Source organism: Pinus tabuliformis, chromosome X, assembly GCF_031772625.1.
Source record: "Pinus tabuliformis cultivar Carrire ecotype Pingquan chromosome X, CPIR1, whole genome shotgun sequence".
In the NCBI taxonomy this organism is placed as follows: domain Eukaryota; kingdom Viridiplantae; phylum Streptophyta; class Pinopsida; order Pinales; family Pinaceae; genus Pinus; species Pinus tabuliformis.
In genome coordinates this window covers 132688147-132708668 of record NC_142308.1, presented here as the reverse complement: position 1 = coordinate 132708668, position 20522 = coordinate 132688147, and the positions used below count along the sequence as shown (strand labels likewise).

The 20522-nt window shown below is 33.4% G+C and overlaps 1 protein-coding gene and 1 long non-coding RNA gene across 2 annotated transcripts; both read right to left on the bottom strand.

Annotated features, from left to right (window-relative positions):
- Positions 1-17053: 17053 nt before the first annotated feature.
- On the bottom strand, positions 17054-17465 carry LOC149138804 (uncharacterized). The gene is made up of 2 exons (XR_016264025.1): positions 17322-17465; positions 17054-17214 (listed from the first exon to the last, which is right to left on the bottom strand). It is a non-coding gene; the product is annotated as an uncharacterized LOC149138804 (long non-coding RNA).
- A 19-nt stretch (positions 17466-17484) lies between these two features.
- LOC149138803 (nucleobase-ascorbate transporter 2-like) lies at positions 17485-18985 on the bottom strand. Its single transcript, XM_089446384.1, has 6 exons — positions 18780-18985; positions 18411-18507; positions 18148-18234; positions 17970-18028; positions 17769-17860; positions 17485-17656 (listed from the first exon to the last, which is right to left on the bottom strand). The coding sequence occupies exons 1-6, from the start codon at positions 18968-18970 to the stop codon at positions 17571-17573; spliced, it is 612 nt and encodes a 203-aa protein (XP_089302510.1). The 5' UTR covers positions 18971-18985; the 3' UTR covers positions 17485-17570.
- Positions 18986-20522: the final 1537 nt, after the last annotated feature.

Here is a 20522-nt window from a genome sequence, read left to right as displayed (position 1 = left end):
ACTCAAAACTGCAAAGCTTGCCCATCATCACCTGTTGGTACCTCTCGCTGGCCCGAAACCGTTTGACTTTCGAGGATAAACCGGTTCATTGGTCGCATCTAATTGCTAAGATCATATAAGCCTACAGTGAAACTCCTGAGCCACCGCAGCCAAAGGTCCGCCGACCCCGTGACCCTCCACAAATCAATCACAACAGCCCATGGGCTTATTTCGATGGCGCTGCCCAACAGCAGGGATGTGGAGGGGGATTTCTCCTCTTCATAAACGAACAGCATTTCTATAAAGAAAAGCTGGGTTTGGGAGCTGGTTCTAACAACTTCGCTGAGCTCATCACCCTCCGTCATCTTCTTCATTTTGCATTGAACCACAATTGCTTGCACTTAAACATATATGGGGATTCAAAGATTGTCATAGATTGGTTCAATAATAATTATGCCTGTCATTCACACAGACTCAGCAGCATATTGGATGAAATTAAATTACTGAAGGAACAGTTTAATGACATCACTTGCAATCATATCTACAGGGAACACAACAACAGTGCCGACCAACTATCCAAGGAGGCTACGACACTTCCCAGAGGCGAGTGGATGATACAGGAGCAACGAGGTACAAATGCATATCAGTACTACCACCGCCCATACATAGATGCACAGTATCATAGGGCAGCGAGCCCATGAAAAACTGATATGAAGAGATATTTTTTGAACAATTTTGTATATAGCTGATAAATATTATAACTGATAGCCCTGCGTGGCAATATGTATATATGACAATATAGGACATCCTGCGAGATGATTTTTGCTTTTTGATAGACAGTAATAGAAACTACAGCTACCCACATGTGTGGTGGAAGAACATATAGCATATGCAAAATGCATCTACAACATGTAATTTTTCCAATCAATGAAAGATTACGATTTTTCTAGTGGGAAAAAAAATAACTTGCAATGGATAATAATTTTTATAATAACTTCTAAGCATCTTCAAACCTTGCACATTTACAATGATAGTTTCATGGTTGTATAATTGTTACCCATGACTACTGTCGAATGTCTCTTAAGATATATATATAAAAAATGAATGTAGGATGATTTACAAAGTGAGAGGGTTGGCCTTAAATACAAAAATTTTATAATACACAACAAAACATATTGTTTTAAACAAAAACATTTGAAAATTAAACCCGGTTTCATAAACCAAATTCATCTTATGATTTTCTTTTTTGTTCGTATGAATCTCTTCTTTATTGAATATGCAATGGAATACTTACTAAAAATTAAATACATTTAATGGAAGATTTAATACTAGAATGCTATTAAAACATATGAAGGGTTTGAAACAATATACCAAGTTATTGCATAATGCCAACATTAAATATTTATTAAACATTATTTCCTTAAATATATGCAAAGTATTAAATATTTCATCGAACATAGGAAACCCCACTCCACTTGTAAATGCCATCGGGCCAAGCTCTCCAAGCTCTCTCTTTCCTCCACAGACCCGACGAGGAAATTAAACATGATTATGAAATATTTCGAATGAGATTCAATACATATATTAAAATTCTTATATATAATACATGAATTATATTTAATTCATATATATTTATATGTATTATTTAAAATTAAAAATATATATGTATTTGTTTATTAAAAATTATAATTATATATATAATGTGATTTGAAATTCAAATTTATACATTATATATATTATTGAAATTTCATTCAAAGTATATGGTGTAACTTGTCTAGAAAATTATTTGAAATTTATATCAAAATATAAAAGTTTTAAATTTAAAATTTTATTTTAAATTTGAAATTGAAAACATATATATATATTTCAAATTTCATTCATTTAAATTCAAAAATTTTATTTCAGGTTTCAATTTAGCATGGGAGAAGCATTGAAATTTCATAAGAGATTTTGTATAAATGCAAGGATTTGAAAGGGAAATTCATGTTACATTTAATATTTTGTTTTATATAGTGGAGAACTTTAACTAGGTTTTACACAAAGTAAAATTTGAATTTCATTAATAATGAACGTGAGATAATGAGGAGAATATTATAAAGGGTGAGTTATATTTTAATTTCAAGTGTTATAATATTTTATATTAGAGAATTAATTATTATTTTTCTTTTAATGCAACAATATTACTCAAAGGCTTTTAATGTGCACAATTTGAGCGGGGATTTATTTAAATGATGAATATGTATTATAGTTAATAAAAATAAAATTATCAATGTAATTTAGTTTGAAAGATACTAGAACTAAAAATAAATTCGATAGATTTAAAGGAAGATGTAGAAGATTGCTCTAGGACCATTTTGGTCAGATTAATGGATGGTGATGTATTGGAGATGGAGACTGATTCTTTTTAAATCCATCATGTACTTGCTATAGTGGTGTTTTTCATTGTGACTGTGATGATTTTTATTTAATAATATCTATTTCGTTGTTTTCTTTCTGTGTGTTATTTTTATGTGGGGTTTTATTTACTTGTTCATTGTGCATGTTACTGATATAAAAGGATCATTCAATAATATTTCATGCAATAACAATTTAAATACTTGAATACTTGTTAGTTAAAGTTTTTTTAATTATATTTGAATTTATTTGTTGTAGAACAAAACTCTAACAATACATGTTATTTAGGGTCTTATTTGCACATAAATTTAAATACTATAAAACTAGTCCTGATATTTTATTTTTATTGTTAATTTCTTTTACATTTTGTATTTATTTATTTTACTGGTAATATGTGGTGCTTAGCAATGCTTTGACATGATCAAATTGATTAATCTCCCACACATTAAAATTGGTTTAGTTTTTCCTCAAATATTTACTATTTAGAAAAAATAAATCAAATAGTTTAATTATTTTGTTGTAAGATAAATAATAATAGCACTTTATGCCATATTGTTTCAACATCAACATTTCTATTAAATGAATTTAAACAACTTTTTTCCTGTCTTCCGTGTTCTCATTTTATTTTTATTTTTGGTTTTTACTAATCGTTATGTTTTATGAGAAATATGATACATTACTTTAAACACCATTTAGTCATAATGGTATTTTATTTTTAATACGTCTGCACATATTGTATTCCTACCACCTATATTTCCTGAAGATAATAATTTTATTTAAAATATTCTTTATTCAATAATTTTTCTTACTTATTTGTTAATTAGAAAATCTATTTAATTTACATTATTTTACAATGACTATTCAATTTTGATTTTCACAAGGAATTACCCCTTCGGGGAAGATTAGACCAACCCTTTTAATCTAGAACGGGAGGATCTAGGATCCTCAGTGGTGTGGCCTTAGGATGTCGTGAGTTACGAGGACAATTTGACCACCAACATATTGTTAGAAACTATAGTGAGATGCTGTAGACTAACTAGAGTTTTAGCCATTATTCACTAGTGACAAGAAGTATATTTATAAAATGTTGTAGCCTATACACGAAACAAGTTCAAAGATCATCCTTGCACTTTTAAAAGGACTTGTGGTAGACTCATCCAGATTGTTTATTTAATTATTGTATTCAAAAATCCATCTAAATAAAGACAAGGAGAACACAAAACTTGGTAATGGAATTCATCCAATGTGGACTACACCTTCAGGCCCTTCTCAAAGTGGGGAAGCCACATGCATTAATCTCAACGAAATCAAAATGCATACATGGAAAAATTACACCTTATGGTAGGGATGACCTAAAATGGGCTAGTCACAGATAGGAACGAGCTACGCCATTAGATTGCCTACAAACACTCATGAAATTTGAGTATAAAGCTAGCCAAATTCTATCACTGTGACCTGTAGGGATTTAGGGAAGCTAAAATATTCCCCATAGATTCTTTGGGTAATATTATTAGAATATTCCTTATAGATTCTCTCTAAGATTGTACCCGCCCATGGTTCTTAATGTGCAAGGTCTCGTTGAATTGTTCCTTTGGTTGGGTTATGTCCCTCTACCTACCTCTCGCCATGATGAATGAACGAATCTACTTCTTATACAAGTTTTTGTGGGCGTTGATAACAACACGCTAGTTGGTGTGATTAGTTTCGGTAGTTATATTTGGTTGTTAGCAATGTTGATGGTTACACGTTCGACCCCCGCAGACCCCGACCATTGATTATTTTAAAATAATGACAACGCACTATGAAAAGTATGTCGAAAATCGATTACTGCAATCATTATTTATTTATCATTTTCTACTTTGAATTCTTGTGGGGTTTGGTGGGTCTGCCCAATTAGCAACCCACCAATCCATTTGGTTGTCATCTAGGTCAAAATTTCATACTTAGCAATTACCACTAAAGTTGTTGCCGAAAATAGTCGAACCTCCAAACTAGTCATAACCAAGTCACTTGACAAGTTTCCCACCAAATTTGGCTCAGTTCAAGCCTAACTGGGCAATTACACGATGCGACATGGAACCCTATGATTAGACCAAATGGTGCCCTTTGATTACGCCTTATCCGACCAATTCAATGCTGCCACATGTTAGCTTGAGATCAGTCCAGAATACTCCTTGATTCTGCTAACCATACTTCCACATCATTATCCTTACTATTGATGTTAGCTACCATGTGGTAAGCATACCTACAATTTTTTTAGTTGTTCGTCAAAAATGTCAACAGGCCATAAATTTCACATATGGTGTGAGATTGAGGTGTCATTTGCATTATTGGATTCAAAATGATGTGCTATTTGACTTGAGATAGGCTTCGATGAGATTTGAATACTTGAAAAAATGGCCTTCTAGGATCCTCCTGAATCATTCCTCTCCACTAAAGTGAGGAAATTGCTCCCTCACCTTCTCCTTCTCAATATAGTGGGCCTTATTTGGATGCATCCCCTTGAAACTAATATGAAGGTACTCCATGTTTCCTCGACATGAAGTATTGGTCCTCTTTTCAAGAATGATGTCTTCAGGTAGTTTGTCCAAGGATTCTTATGCAAAAATTTCCACTGAAGGAAGATATCCAATCCCCTCTATGTTGATGATCAAAGGAGGCTTGTATAACTTCAAGTTTTCAACATTCATGATGGAGTACATTTGCATGTATGTTAGAAAGTCATGGAAAAAATAATTGTCTCCAACCTTCTCTAAGATGGTGAAAGGACCATATCGAACTGGTCTTAATTTGTTTCCTTCCTCTTTCATTATTTCCTTACTAATACGGAGTCACACCCTATATCCAACCTATAATTCATAATCAACTTAGTGTTTGTCATGTCAAGCCTTGTATTTAGCCTGAATTTTCACTAAGTGTTCCTACACTATTTGGCAAATATTTTGGATTCTCTTAATGAACCTTTTTGTTTTTTCTTTGTCACTTTGTTCATTTGAATATCCATATTCCAAAAATACCATATCTAAGGGATCTTATAATAGGTACCCAAAGCATTTCTCAAATGCTGAGCTCTATGTAGATGAATGCATGGCCCTATTATATGGAAGATGTAAATAAGGAATCTTCTCATCCCACGACTTAGGATGCTCTCCATGAAAACCTCGAAGCAAGTGAACCACTACGCGGTTAACAGCCTCTATTTTTTCATCGGTCTATGGATGGAATGTCGTGCACCTCTTGAGTTTGGTTTGCATCCTTTTCCAGAAACTTTATCTAGACTGTCCAATGAATCGAGAGGCCTGATCAGATACAATGGATGTGGGCAACCGAAAATGAACCCACTCATACTAAGAAGAATTGAGCATTATGTTCAGTATTATTCTACTTATTACATGGAATTAAGATACACATATTACTAAATATATCTACCATGACATACAAATGCTCATGACCTTTCCTAGACAAAGGAAAACCCCGATCAAAGTCTATAGACACACTTTCCCAAGAACAACAAGTAATAGGGAGAGTTCTATATAACCTCAATTTAATGTTACTAGGCTTTAGAAAAGAACACATCACACATTCATTTACATATTGTGATACAATTTCTTTCACATGAGGCGAATAGAAAAAACCTTGTAAATGATACCTAGTCTTCCCTACACTGAAATGACATGACACAACAGAATTATGTACTTCTTTGATTAAATGGACTCTTTCATTGCCAGGAATACAAAGTTTTCCAAGATGGTACAAGAGTTTTCTCTGAAAATGGTAATTGTATATCGGTGATCCGTGCGTTAGCTTCCAATAAATCTCCTTCAAATCTCCACAGTAAGTATTGCTAAGAATAAATTATCTTTATTCCATTGAATAACAACATCTAAAAGAAAAATATTCATACAAGACTAAAGAATCATTGAACACATTTGATGAAGAGAAACCATTAGAGCCCTATATTGAAGAATTTCTACAATGCTTATCATCAGATCATTTATGTGTTCAAGGGGATCATCAACAAATAGTAGAATATTTGAATGGAACAAAAAAATAAGACATGAATATTGGTCTAGATGAGAAAGAAAACCAAGGGCATCAAATCTATATTAAGGTTTGGTTCTATAAAATCAACAAGATGGAGCATCACTCTCTTCTTCAACAATGCTTGATATCATCAAAGTCAAAGAAGTCGGTCTCTAATATTTAGGTACATGTAAAAAAATATGTTTCAAGCATACACATGATTTTATTTGTCATGTTTGTATTCACATGTCTCCATTGGAAGTGTCCCTGTACTTGAAAGATATTTTCTTTCATTCAAGTAGAGTAGGATAGAAGAATAAAAGAACAAAAAAGGAAAAAGAGGAAAAGAAAATAAAAGAAAAAATAAAATCTTAGGTGGAAACATCCTTTGAGGCACCTAACATTGGCTCATTGATTGAAAACTTCCATGAGCTAGTCAATGGGTTTCATAAAAGGGATAAAAAGAGAAAAACAAAAGATCCATGTGAAAACCTCCTTTGAGGCAACTAGGGAGATGTACTAGCTGAAAACATCATTGTGGTAGCTAGTAGGCCTAAAAAATGGAAAAATGAAAAGAAGAAAATTATTTTCTCCATGTACCTCTTTCTGGTGAATGCATGTGCTTTAAAACCTTTGCAAGCAACAAAAACAAGTTATAGACAAAATAAAAGGTTGATCAAAAACCTTGTCAAAGAAAGTGAAACTTGTGATTTCTCGTCCTTTTCCCAGATTCTATAATAGGACCAATGCCATGTCAATCCATCATCCTCATCCATTTGCAACATCCACCCATCATTCCCAAGTGTTTCCAATTCATTTTCCTCATTTTCCTAATTTGTTACAGGAAGCCTTTGTTTTGCTACAAGACTGACAAAATACACAAGGCATAAATTGTTTCAACCATATCTCAAAAACCATGATTCATTTTCTTGATATGTTTCATGGGGATACGTATAACGATGATGGTAACATGCTCAAGGCATTTCAGTAAATTCTAGTGCATACTTTTTTAGAAATCAACCTCCATCACGTTAACCATTTTTTTTTTTTCGAGATTCGTGCATCCATTGGCCATGATTTTTGTGGGAAGGTGCATAAGGATGATGGCAACATGCTCAAAAAAATTGAGGGAAATCCACTGTACCATTTGAGATATATGGATAAATAAATTATGGAACAACAATCTTGCTACAAGAGTTTTTTAGAATTGCTATAGGAGTGTCCATATTTTCTAGAGGAATAATATTTTCTTAGGAATTAGTCAAAATCATGTTTTCCTTTTGGAAATTTCAGGAAAGGTTCATCAATCCTCTTTCACATCTCATCCACTCCATTTACCAAAATTCTTCTTGAGATTCCACCTCTATTCATGAAAAAAACAAAAAAAATAGAGAAAAGAGACTTTGCCTTCACACCTTCTTCACAAGCTTTCACCACCATCAAAACTTTTGTTCCTATCCCTAGGCTAACCATGATTCATAAAAGTCGCTAAATGCATTTGATGAATCAACATCAAATTTGAATGAGGTTTTGGGGAGGGACTGTGTCACTGCTATAGGAAGGATATCAATCATGTAGCGGCCTACACAAATCCAACAAGATCATAGATAGAGGATTGTTTCAACTTTGGAATGAAGATTTGGCCACCCTAAAGCATCAAAAGGCCATACTTGAGACTTGGAGAAGTCACATCATCCCTGAGGAGTAGTTTCAAGGTCACCAATTCACTCCAGAAATAATATATCAAACACTGGAAAATACCTACATGAAAGAGAGATTGTATCAGTCAAATACATCATCACATTGTTGTGTTTAATGAGGACCTATCCACAAGCAAGAAAATGAAAGATGCCACATCTAGAGTATAGTTGATAAATCATTCAACCATAAACGTCATACATGAATCTACATTAGGTAGGCACAAGTATGCATTGTTCTTCACCTCTCTTATTAAGCATATTATGGTTAAAAGAATTATTTTCAATGCACATGAGAGAAGGTTTTATAGGCTAAAAGTAGCCAATAAACTTGGCCACCCTCAATTAGTAATATTGTAGTTTACTCAATCACTCATGCAACATGGAAAACAATAACAAAAGGAGGATTATAATTATGAGGAATGGGCCTATGCATTCGAGAAGTTATGAAGGTGGTAGGTGGGGAACAACTCATCCAATGCATTGAAGGAGTAACAAGATGTGATTCCAAAAATGATAAGAGAGTCCCAATACTTATTTTAAGGTCGAGCTAGATGCTACTAGGGTCTGACTAGGGTGCTACAGAATAGCTAAAGGCTAAGTTTGATGGTGCTACAGGAGGTGCTATAAAATTCGATACCACTACTACAAAAGTACCTGAATTGCTATAGGAACACATAATAGATGCTACAAGGTTGAATTAATAGGAGAAAAGGAGCCCAAACCACTAGTAATTTTCCTCAAACCCCCCATGAACATAAAGGAGTCATACTGAAAAGGGTAAGTGGCCTCCTCCCTCCTCACTTTCCATATAATTTCATTGATAATTCTACTTGTTACAACAATCCTGTAGCAAACCCGTGTGAAAGAAAATTCCCTTGAAAATTTTATTTTCTCACACAAGAATGGCAGGGAAATATAAGAGGATTTTTTTCGCTAAGGTAGGGGGTACCATTTATCTCCCTGTCTCACCAAAAGACATCAACCACCCTCTGCACCCTAGACAGCTCAAAGAAAAATCTTGGAAATTCCCTTCCAATAATTTAAGGAAGTAGCAGTAGAAGTCATGTGAGGAGGTTTCATCGAAGAGAGGTACATATATTGTGAGGGGAGGTTGAGTCTCGTGAGTGTCCATCAATTTAGGTTGCTCTATGAGCTAATGTTCCCGATACAGTTAATAAGTCCAATCAAGCTCAGTGTTCCACATTTCCTCCTTTTGTACATCACTAAAATGAGCTAGAAAGTGAGGAAATGACGCACCAACACATTTCCCATCATGGTATTATTGTCATGAATGACTTAAGCCACCCTAAGAGACCTATTTTGTGGAATGATTTTTTAGTCTTAGGAATAGAGTCATCCATTGAAACACAAACCCTCACTACAACACAACAATAAGAGACACCAAACTCTAGTGTTGAAGGTAGGAAATAAGGGGAACTCGAAGAGGAAAAGGAAGGAGAAAATACATAGGAATAAGAAGAGGACCCTAAAGAGACCTCAATATCTAAAAGGATAGAAAAATAGGGGCATCAAACAAGCCTCTCACCAGAAAATAGAGATACTATAGGAAGTGAAATTGTTTCTACAAGAGAGTCTAGTGAGCTACAAAAGGCCCTGATTTTGAGCAATTTCACCCCTAAATCCTAAGATTCCAAGGACAACATCCAAAGGAATGAAACAAAGAATTTCCTTGCCCACAACCAAGAATAAGAAGTAGAATAAAATGTTGGGGAAGAAGAGGAAAAGGAAAAAGCAAGAGAATATGTGCCAAAATCCCTCTTTAGGTAGCTTGGGATGTTACAAAGGCCACGAGGGCCATGAATGAGGCACAATTAGGTCATTAAGTTGCTCAAAGGATGATCAATACTTTTAGGAGGGGGCTATGTTGGCCCTCCAAATTAGACATAAATTAAGGCCCATTTGACTATCCTTCAACACATTAAACCTCTCTTTTTCCATTATATGACATACTTTTAACTTTATTATTTTTATTCAGAAGCTTTAGAGAGAATTGCACATTTGTGTTTAATGTTATTTATTTTTGCAAAATATTGTGAGAATATTGGGCAAATTATGGAGATTGGGAAGAGGATATAATATAAGGAATTTTTCCCTAGTATAGGAGGATCAAGATTGAATAACAAATGAACAAAATATCTTGAAATTATTGACAAATTCTAGAGCTCCAGTGATTGATGAAATGTAGGAATGTATTCCCTCACATTTAATGCAAATTCCTAGTGTTGCAAACTAGATCCACTTTTTGAGGGATTTTGGAGGGGAAATGTGCCTGCTTTCAAGGAAAATTCTTCCTCGTCGCTTTTTATTAGTGCCAATTATAATTTTCCTCTAGAGGCATCTACTTCTTAGTATTCTTGTGGGTAAAATGTGTTATTTAGTAGCTCCACATTCATTTCTAGTAGGGATGTACTTGTAGTGATTCAAATAATGATGTTTCATCCCATTTTTAGCTTATAAAGATTGGTTTTATTCACAAGACTCTAAGTATCCTTTGTATTGGCCATCCCAATAGCATCAGAGCCCTCTTGTACAATTTCTTGAATTTCGTTTTCACTTGCATCTCTTATTTTTGCATTTACTATTTATGCTTCTTTTATTGCATGATATATTGGTCAAATGATTGAAAAAAGTTGTTTTGTGGGTTATTTATAGAGTGAAAAACATGTGGCGTCCTTATAAAAACTTTGAAAATTCATCTTCATCATTGAGCTACTTGGATCGTTTTACTAGTTCACATATCTAAAATTTCTCGATGTCCCTTATACCAAAATACTAATAATTTTATACTATTTTTAGAACACTTTAATGAGCTTCATTTGATTTTATTCCATGTGGATTGGTTCATAAAATAATTAAAGTTAATAATTTTATTTAACCCATATCATTTTCACTTTATTAGGTTAGGATTTTGATAGGTTAACTCGCTCACTAATTCTTGAATTTTTGGTTTTTAAAGTAGTAATTTTATGTTAGTTTTTTAGTATATGTTAACAATAGTATTTTTGAGTGGTTCCACTTGGAATGGAGTCTTAGGACATTCTAATTCATGAAAAAAATATCATCTAATTTTCATATTATTTTCTTGGGCATTCGACAAGCTATCTCACTTCTACAGCAATTATGTCACTCTTGTAGCAATCTTGTAGAAGATACGTAGAAATTTGTTTTCAATATTTTCTTTGCATAGATTCTCTCCAAATTCATGGGAGAAGTATATTTATAACCTATGAAGGCTCCTAGGCCACTTTGGTTGAGATGAATCTTTTTTAGGTTGCCATAGAGATCTTATATTTCTTACTTCTTGAATGTTGATTTCTGTAAATTACTCGATATTCCTTTACTGTAATTTAATTTGTGCAAAGTGTGACTTCCTTTTTTCAAGAATACTCTAGAAATTTCCTTTCTTGCAAAATATAATATATCTCCTTCAAATTTTATTTCCTTTCTAGCAAGATATATTGTGTTTTCTTAGTTGTCATTATGCTTTACATGTTTGGAAATAGAATAGATTTCCTTTCTTCCATTTACTTTACAAGTAGAATAGATTTCTTATTTCAACTTAGGATTGGCGACCTACTTATATATTTGTTCATTTGAATATTTTTTATTGAATTGTTTCACTTGCATCAAAGGGAGTCGGACTATGAAGAGGAAAGTGTCTATTCTATATACAGTGTCGACCCTGCTTAAGTTTGTATGAACCCTTGGTTGATAATTTAAGGTGATAACCCTAGGAGTTGCAACATTCTTGTTTCCATACTGAAGCTCATTGCTTCTTCTAGAAAGGGCCCATTTGAAACTTTGTTTTGGATATTTTCCAAATTCACCTTTTGATATTGCATATAGGAAACAATTAGGAGTGAGGGAAGATCTTACAGGAGATTATTTGAGAGTTGAAAATTTTATAGAAAAGATTTTTCCATATACAAGTACATAAAACACTGCAGAAGTCTTAGGAGATGTATAAGGCAATGAATGATGAATACATAACAAAAAAATAATTCAAGGTGGGAGATAGAGTATGGCTATAGTAGAAAAAGGAGAGATTACAGGGGCTTGGTAAGAAAACTAAGGCTCTGAGGTAAAGGTGGGTGATAATGCCTATAGACTCAGTTTACCACCATATATATGCTTTTAATCAATTATGAATGGGGATAATTCGAAACTCTATGAGTCTTCCATGCTAGATTAGAAAGAGGAATGGGTTGTATCTTCTATGGACGATTCGGCACTAGATGTCGAGGAAAAGCTTATAGAAGACAAATTATGTAGAAGAGGTCTAGAACTACAAGATAGCATGATATTTGGAAGATAGTGTTGAAGGGACAACTTCCAAGTAAAGCTAAATTGTACACTAGAGAGAAGGTGGAACAAAAATTTCCTCACCTCATTCAATAAAATATTTTGAGGACCAAAAGGCTGCCAAACTGGGGAGGTGTGATCTGGATTGGATCTTATATCTTTTTCATCCCTATCAATGCATATTGATGAAAAAAGGGGAGGAATAAGCTCATGGGACCACTTTTACTAGTAGGACCCATTTTGGTAAAATAAGGTATGAAACCTTCGCAGAGAATTTTGAGCCATCAAATGATTTTTTTGGGGGTAAAAATTTGCCTCCTAATTTCCACACCTTTCATGATATTTCACATAGAGATATCTTTCCAATGGTGTAATAAGCACTTCAATCAGAGTTCGTATGGAAAATTTATGCCACTCATAAGTTTACCTTACTAATTTCACACATATAGTTTAGGAGGATGTCATGTCAACACCCATTATTGATGGAAATGGGGCTAGCCACATTTTCTTTTGATCTAAAAGAATTTAGAAGAGTTTATATTCTAACTCTAGTTAAGGGTCGATTGAGTCAAACATAATCACTAGTAGGCTATCGGGTTGTGTTATAACCTAGACACTAAGAGGAATGGTATTTTATTAGTTTGAGAGAATTTTGTTCCATAGATGAGAAAAGATAGCCATGGGAGATAAGAGGTAGAAAGAAGAGAGAGGATTTGTGCACTATAGTATCCCATGGGCCACAAGCATTACTTCTTTGTACTTGCAGCCATTTTTTCCAGACAGAGAAAGAGATCGAAGCAACCTCACCTTCCAGCTAGGTTTTCTCCCGAAAGGGTTTCCCATAACATATTTTGTGTCTTATGTGTGTGTGAGATTATTTTTTCTTTCTCTACTTTTTCTGCATAATTCAATTCACATGCATGAACAAATTAGAATTAAATTTATATATCTAGAAGTTTAATAAAACTATAATAGTGTAAAAATTCAAAACTTTAATATATTATTATCAGATCTATCATGAGAAGTTGTCCAGTGGAATATCCACGATAGTTTGTGGATCAACTAGATATGATATATTCAAATTATATCTCTTTGTAAGATTGTATGACAATGGTTAAGAGATGGTGTTCCTTACAAGACATTGAGTTAGGGATGAACACCCTAAAGAACGTTTAATAATCAAATTGAACATTTTCTTGTTTTGACCCAAGAAGGTTTTCAGGGTATATCGGTGTCAATGATGTGAATGTTGAATGGGTTAGTTTGATGATGTTGATTCCTTGGATGACATGACCATTACTTTATGAAGTATAATGTAAATTAAACTAATTAGAAGAAATATGGGAATGATGCAAGGAAACATCAGAAATTTATGATAATATGCTACAATAATGATAGCTAATGGTTTTGTGACTTACTATTTATTTCTAAAAGAATTACTCTATGTAATGATGGTGGTTTACCTAATGTTCATCAAATTAAGATGGAATAGTAATCCAAAAATTTACACGTTCGTAAATGATGTAAAAAATTTCTAACTGAAACATTTTCATGTGAGGTTATCGGGGGATGTTACATCTACAAACTTGAAATCCTCTATCGTGACACACTTAGAACATACACAACCTCACTGACCCAGATACATCTTAATTGAATACGTGCACAAAAATAAAAACAATAGACCTTGAAAGCTCTCAATGCCTTATTAAACCTAACCCTTATGCGATGTTATGATCACATGTTCCAAAATGTAACAACACATAACTCATAAATTTTCACACTCGACTGATCGATCTCCTTGTCTTTTTATCACTTCTTTTCCTTGTAATTACGACCATAAAATTAATGGATTTTAGTAATGGATTTGTTAACCACATCAAATGAATGTTGAATTTTCCTCACTCATACAAATTCCTTGGGATATTGGATGGATTTTCCCATGTTTCTTAATTTCTTCACCCATAAGCATAGTCATGAGAATGACATGACCTCTTAATGATGATCATAACATGTACAACATTACTTCCTAGTGAAATGGCAACATCTTCATAGTCTACAAGATCTATTCCCAATGGAAATAGGAAAACTTGAAGAAAAGTTGAGATCCTATGCCTAGAAATCTACTATATTGTTTCATCACTTCACCTCTATAGCACTCTGTAACAACAAAGGCCATCATAGCATCATGAAATTGTTCAAGCCAGCCTTTGCAATTATATTATCAATCACCAAGTGTGTTATAAGTTGACATCAAGGCCAACAAACTAACCTTATTGCCAACAATATCCTCGTCCACTAGATTATAGGTCCTAATCAAAATCTTAATGTTCTACCACCTAGAGTTGGATTGTTACATTTTCTATATGGCATTAAGATTTTTTATAGTTACTCTTGAGATACATTTTCCATAATATTTCAGTTATCTTCATATGAGATAAAATATAGAGAAATATGTGATTAGACTTGGGATCTTGGTGATGTTTATACTTTCTTAAGAATTGATTATAAGTGATCTTGATTTAGCTATCTTTAAAAATTTCTAGTCATTTGTCTATCTATATTTTCATTTCTTAGATCATATTGACAATATTTCTATCATTTTCCTATCAATGAAAGAATTTCATATTCTTGTTCCTTTTTCACTTTTCATTCATTCTCTCCCCTTAAAAGTAGTTTTGAAATTTTTATTTTGATTCCATAATGCTTAATTACTTCCTCTTATATTATAATTCTTGTGTATTCTTGTCCAATAGATAAATTTTTATTTGATTTTCAATTCCCTTCAAATTCTCATCCATATTTCTATGTCTTATGGAATTACAAGATAGTGTAACTTGTTTTAACTTCCTAAAGGAAATTGTAAATATAAAACTCATTATGTTACCTAATCTATAGTCAAATTTAATTCACTATCTTTTGAAGAATTCCTAAAATTATTCTTCTTAGAATGAGTTAGGAATAAATTTCAAGAGTTTAATAAGAATAATTTCCACTCTTACAATGAAAATTAAGGTGGGAGAGTGATTAAATTTCTTGCCAAATTTAACTCAACTCTTTATCATATATATTTTTGACATTAGAATTTCAAATATAAATTGTCTAATTTATTTTATAGTGCATTTTTATTGTTACTAAACCAACTTAGATCTATCTTAATTCTAGATCTACCAAGTACTAAAAGCGATCAAATCCCTTGAAATGCCCTTCTATATGCTTGGAGTTAAGATGGATCTAGCCCAATTTAATTCCCCCTTTAAAATAAGCTATATTCCACACGAATAATATGGGTCAAGATGATACGATCTTAATAGCCATGGGTCAATTTTATTTCTATTCTTATTTAATTTTTATAGGGCCTTTTGGTTTTTATTTTATTATCTTTACTTTTATTTTTAGTTTTTTATTTTACTTTTACAAAGTTAAAATGTTTATATTACATTACATTAATCATATTGCTTAATTTAACTCAACAAAAAATATTCAATTAGCATAATTCTCCACTATTAGACAAATATAATATTATACTAGCAATTGTCCCAAAAGGTACAAAGAGAGGCCGATAGGATTATTAATTTGGAATTGTAAAATTTAGTAGCAAATATTGCAGAGGGAAATCCCATGGTATTATAGAATGAAATCCCATCCTATTACAAGTAAAACTGAGAAATTTCATATACCACAATACAAGTAAAACTGAAACCAATCTTGTAGAGTGAAATCCCACCATATTACAAAATGAAATCTCATTATATAGGATTTATTAGGGTCATTGCAGAGAAAATTAACATAAGTGGAGAGCTGATTCAGAAGGTATGACATGGACTCTGTAGAGTGAATCCCCTAATCTTGTAGAGTGAATCCCATCATATTACAGAATGAAATAGAAGTCTAAAGGATTTATTAGAGACATTACAAAGAACGCTATCACAGTGGAGAGCTTCTTCACAAGGCAGGACATGGATTCTGCTTATTCACCACAGAAACTCTTGTTGTTGAAGATGAGAAGCAACACAAAAGTAAGTCATTCCACAACTACTACAAACTTACAACAATATTAACATCCTGCAAATATTCTCATCTATGAGGAGCTTTGGGGGCCTATAGATTACAAGAGAATAGCAGAAATTCTTCACTAAACATATTAGTAGCGTACTGATCATCTTGGCGGTTGGAGACAGAACTGGCGTTGAAGCTCTCTTTCCTCACAAACCCAGTAGGGGCTTTCTTGTCATAATTCTGAGTACAAAATTTGACTGTCATTTTCTGCATCTTTCTATTTATATACATTGTTTGAACTCCTGTACAAAATTTCCCACAGAAGAGAAACAAAAGATATTACAATCATATTGTAAGAGAAACATATGCATATTTCCGCTCTACCCCTCACATCATCTGGCTTTGTATTCCTTCAAAAAAAAAAAAACTGCAAGGTTGATGACTCAATCATTGGGAAATGCATGCCTGTTACCATCTCCTTAGGATTGAGTATCCCAATTCATGAACCAATTGGAAATATCATAATGATACATTCAGTTGACAATTTGCTGGTGGGCATTATCCAATCTTACAACAGATCCTCAAAATCATGTTGGGGGGAAAACTTATTGAGATTGAATGGTAGAGTGTAGAACTCCTCATTCCGACTGTCCCCTCTGAATGTTCTAAATTTTACCCACCATGGCATCCCTCTATCCTTCTTGGAATTCTCAACTTCTAGAGTGTTATCTAGAAATAATGCAATAATTAGTGCAACCGTCGGCGGTGACGAGAATATGGTGTTTAGGAAGTCATTAAACTGCAACAGATGACAAATTAAATTAGGCACAAAACCTTATATCAAGTTATTACATCCTACATTGAAAATCAAAACAATGCATGCTTAAGAATTCCTTTTGAAATTACCCATCCTGCATTTGTATGGACAGGGCCCACTTTGGAAGTAGCATAAAACTCATTGAAGTATTGTGGGATAGACAAGCCCAGAAATAAGGAAACTCCCAAGATGAACAGGTTTCTCATTGAGTTCATGTTAGTGAATTGGATGAATGAAACAACAATAGCCCCTGGGAAAAATGGCAGTAAATAGAAACACTCGGAAACCCACAGGCCTAAAATTCCAAATATGTTTTATTTCATTCAGATTGATTGAAATCACTTACCAACCAGCGCGAAGAGCACACAGTATAATGCAGCAAATATGGGAAATGGTATTGATGCAAAAAGAGCTCCAAATTTCCCTAAATGTAAGTAAATACAGGAATACATTAATATCAAAGACTCTGAAAAGATTCTAAACATTTCTCTCAAACAACTAAGTATATATATCACAAGAAAAGAGAAGTCTCCAACCTAATATTGAAAAGAAGATCATAAAGCCAGCTGATATTTGCACAACACGCCTGCTGCCTACTCTAGTAATACCAAGAAGCCCAACATTCTCTCTGAAATAACAACATCGCCTGAATTAAAAGTTAAAACAGAATTTCTAAAAATGCAGTACTCTTAATAGTAATATTTTCATAAAAACTGCAATGAGCAGAGAATACTCACACTGAAACAGTGGAGCCAGTTCCTGTCCCAAAAAGGCCATCTAATAGTATGCCAATACCCTGGAGCATAACAACGCTAGTAAGTTCCATCCAGTTTTCCAAATAAACGCATCTACATGAATTATGTCAATTCAAATAAAATGAAATTCAATCTAATCCAATCAGCCCAGCCAGTTCACCTGCCATCCAATACCCCGGCTAAGAACATATGCAGGAGGAGGTGTGGCACTCGCAAGTCGTGAAGCTGCCTTATATGCTCCAGTTGACTGCAGTTCATTGTTAAATTTTCATGATAAGTTATTGTCAAATTACAACTGCATTTACTGGAAGAACCATGTCTGCCTCATAATATTTAAAGATCTAACAACTTCAAATGCCAAATCCCATAACACCGATCACTTATTTGAAAACACAAGGTAAAAATGTGGCAGCAGTATATAACCTCAATAAGAGAAACAAGAACTGCAGACATCATTCCAAACGTATGGCCAGCATCAAAAGTCGGGGCACCCCATTGCAGAGGATAGGGTAACTTTATCCTGCATAGAAAATTTTGAAACATGATCTTATTACATGGAAAACTTCATCCGATATATCTGTATGTAAACAATGATCCAAATTATTGCGTTCAATGTTTATAGAATCTTCCGGATATACCACATCCATTTTTAAATGATGATTCAAATCATTGCATTCAATTATATTCAAAAAATTAATCAAATCATAGCTATCAATGAATCAACTATTCTTTTAGCCATCAGTAACTTGCAGGCACTCCTTTTTCATTTACATTGGTCATAAAACCACATACCAAGGAGCAGATGATATAAGGTGAGCTCTATCAGTGCGACAGTTGATTTTTGTCCTCTCGGGCACATGCTTGTAAGCTCCACTTGCAGTAAGCAAATGAGCATAAGCCCACACAAGAGTAATGCAAATAAGCACCGGAAAGCGCTCAAAAACAAGTAGATCTCGTGCCTGGATATGCTTCAAATACTGCATCACACGGGAGGATCAAAACCAGTCAAGCAATGACCATAAATCGTAATGCATCCAAAGCTGCTTAATTAAGTAATTTACTGAAAAACATCATTAATACCTGTGCAAATCCAACAAATATAATGAGCATTGGCAAACCAATTTCCACGCATTTACCAACCTGAAATGTTAAAAACCATGCTTTAGAATTACAACTCTTACATGAATAAGCTTCCGAAGAAAACGGCACGAATTTAGCAGCAGAACCGTCTTCATCAATATCCATGAATACACGATGCAGCTCGCTTGCAGAACTCTACGGTTATCCCCGCTCTTTTCCCGATGCCACGTGTCACCGTGAGATTGCAGGAATACACGACGCAGCTCGTTTGCAGAACTCTACGGTTATCCCCGCTCTTTTCCCGATGCCACGTGTCGGCGTGAGATTTCAGAACTCTGCAGTCATGCCCACTCTGTTCCCGATGCCACTTGTCAGCATGAGAAAGAAAGTAACGAAGAAACTCTGTTTCAATAGGAAGGCCTATCGGCCTAATTATGCATTAGCCCATTTGAAACTCATTTTTACATCATTATCTCATTAAATAGTCAAGGATTTCATTATTCGGCCAAAATGGAAGAGATGTTATCATGACCTATCCTATTATGTAAACATTTTAACTCTATCAAGTTACATAAAAATAGAAATAAATTATATATATATATATATAGAAACTAGTATAGATCCAGCTTCATTTTGGATGTAACAAGAGAAAACAGATCAAATTTAAGGTGCAATTTTTTTTTATTATCCCTCTCAACACATGTTAGATCTAGAGTTAATATGATTCTAGACTGATTTTTATGATAACCTAAAGACTATATTTTTAAGGTGCACTTTATCTTAAATGAAATAGCCTTTTTCACTTGAACTCAACAAAATCCGGCAATACAATTTCAAGTTTTCTGTTGTTCAAAATACATTTGTTAATTTATATATGGACTCAACACCCTACAAAGCTATGGGGCACTCAAATTATTAGATTAAACAATTCAAACTCAAGTTTCTAACCGAAAAAAAAGTCGTGAAAAAATCCATTTTGTCGACTACTATTTTTAAATGTTATTTTCATAAAAATATTTATTTATATTTTTTATTATTCTTTTTTAGCTATGGTTCACGAACACCCTCGTCATTGGGTGGCCGCTATATCCACGGAAAAATCTTGGCTGATCGACCCTGAAGGGAATCTAAACCCATGGCCAATAACTAAGCCTAACCCCAAAAATATTTAATTTATTATTCATTAAAATAATGATTTTATTTTTGTAAATTTTGTGAGTTATTTTTAACCTAAAAAATAAATTAGTTTTATTTTAATTTCATCAAATAATTATCTTTTATTATTTAACAATATTAACTATTCATAACTAGTATATATTTTTTATTTTATTTTTCATTTAACCAAGTAATTCAACCATAATCTTATTGTTATGGATTAGGGTCACATTACCGATCTCCCTGCGGTAATGATTTAGGGTGATGTACTTACGATCTCTCTACGGTAATAATTTAGGG

Excerpts from the sequence above, each read along its gene's own strand:
- LOC149138803 (XM_089446384.1), bottom strand. The coding sequence starts at position 18,970 with ATGCAGTATTTGAAGCATATCCAGGCACGAGATCTACTTGTTTTTGAG. Across the intron at positions 18,508-18,779 it reads CTTATATCATCTGCTCCTTG|GATAAAGTTACCCTATCCTC; the intron begins GTATGTGGTTTT and ends TTTTCTATGCAG. Across the intron at positions 18,235-18,410 it reads TTCTTGTTTCTCTTATTGAG|TCAACTGGAGCATATAAGGC; the intron begins GTTATATACTGC and ends AATGAACTGCAG.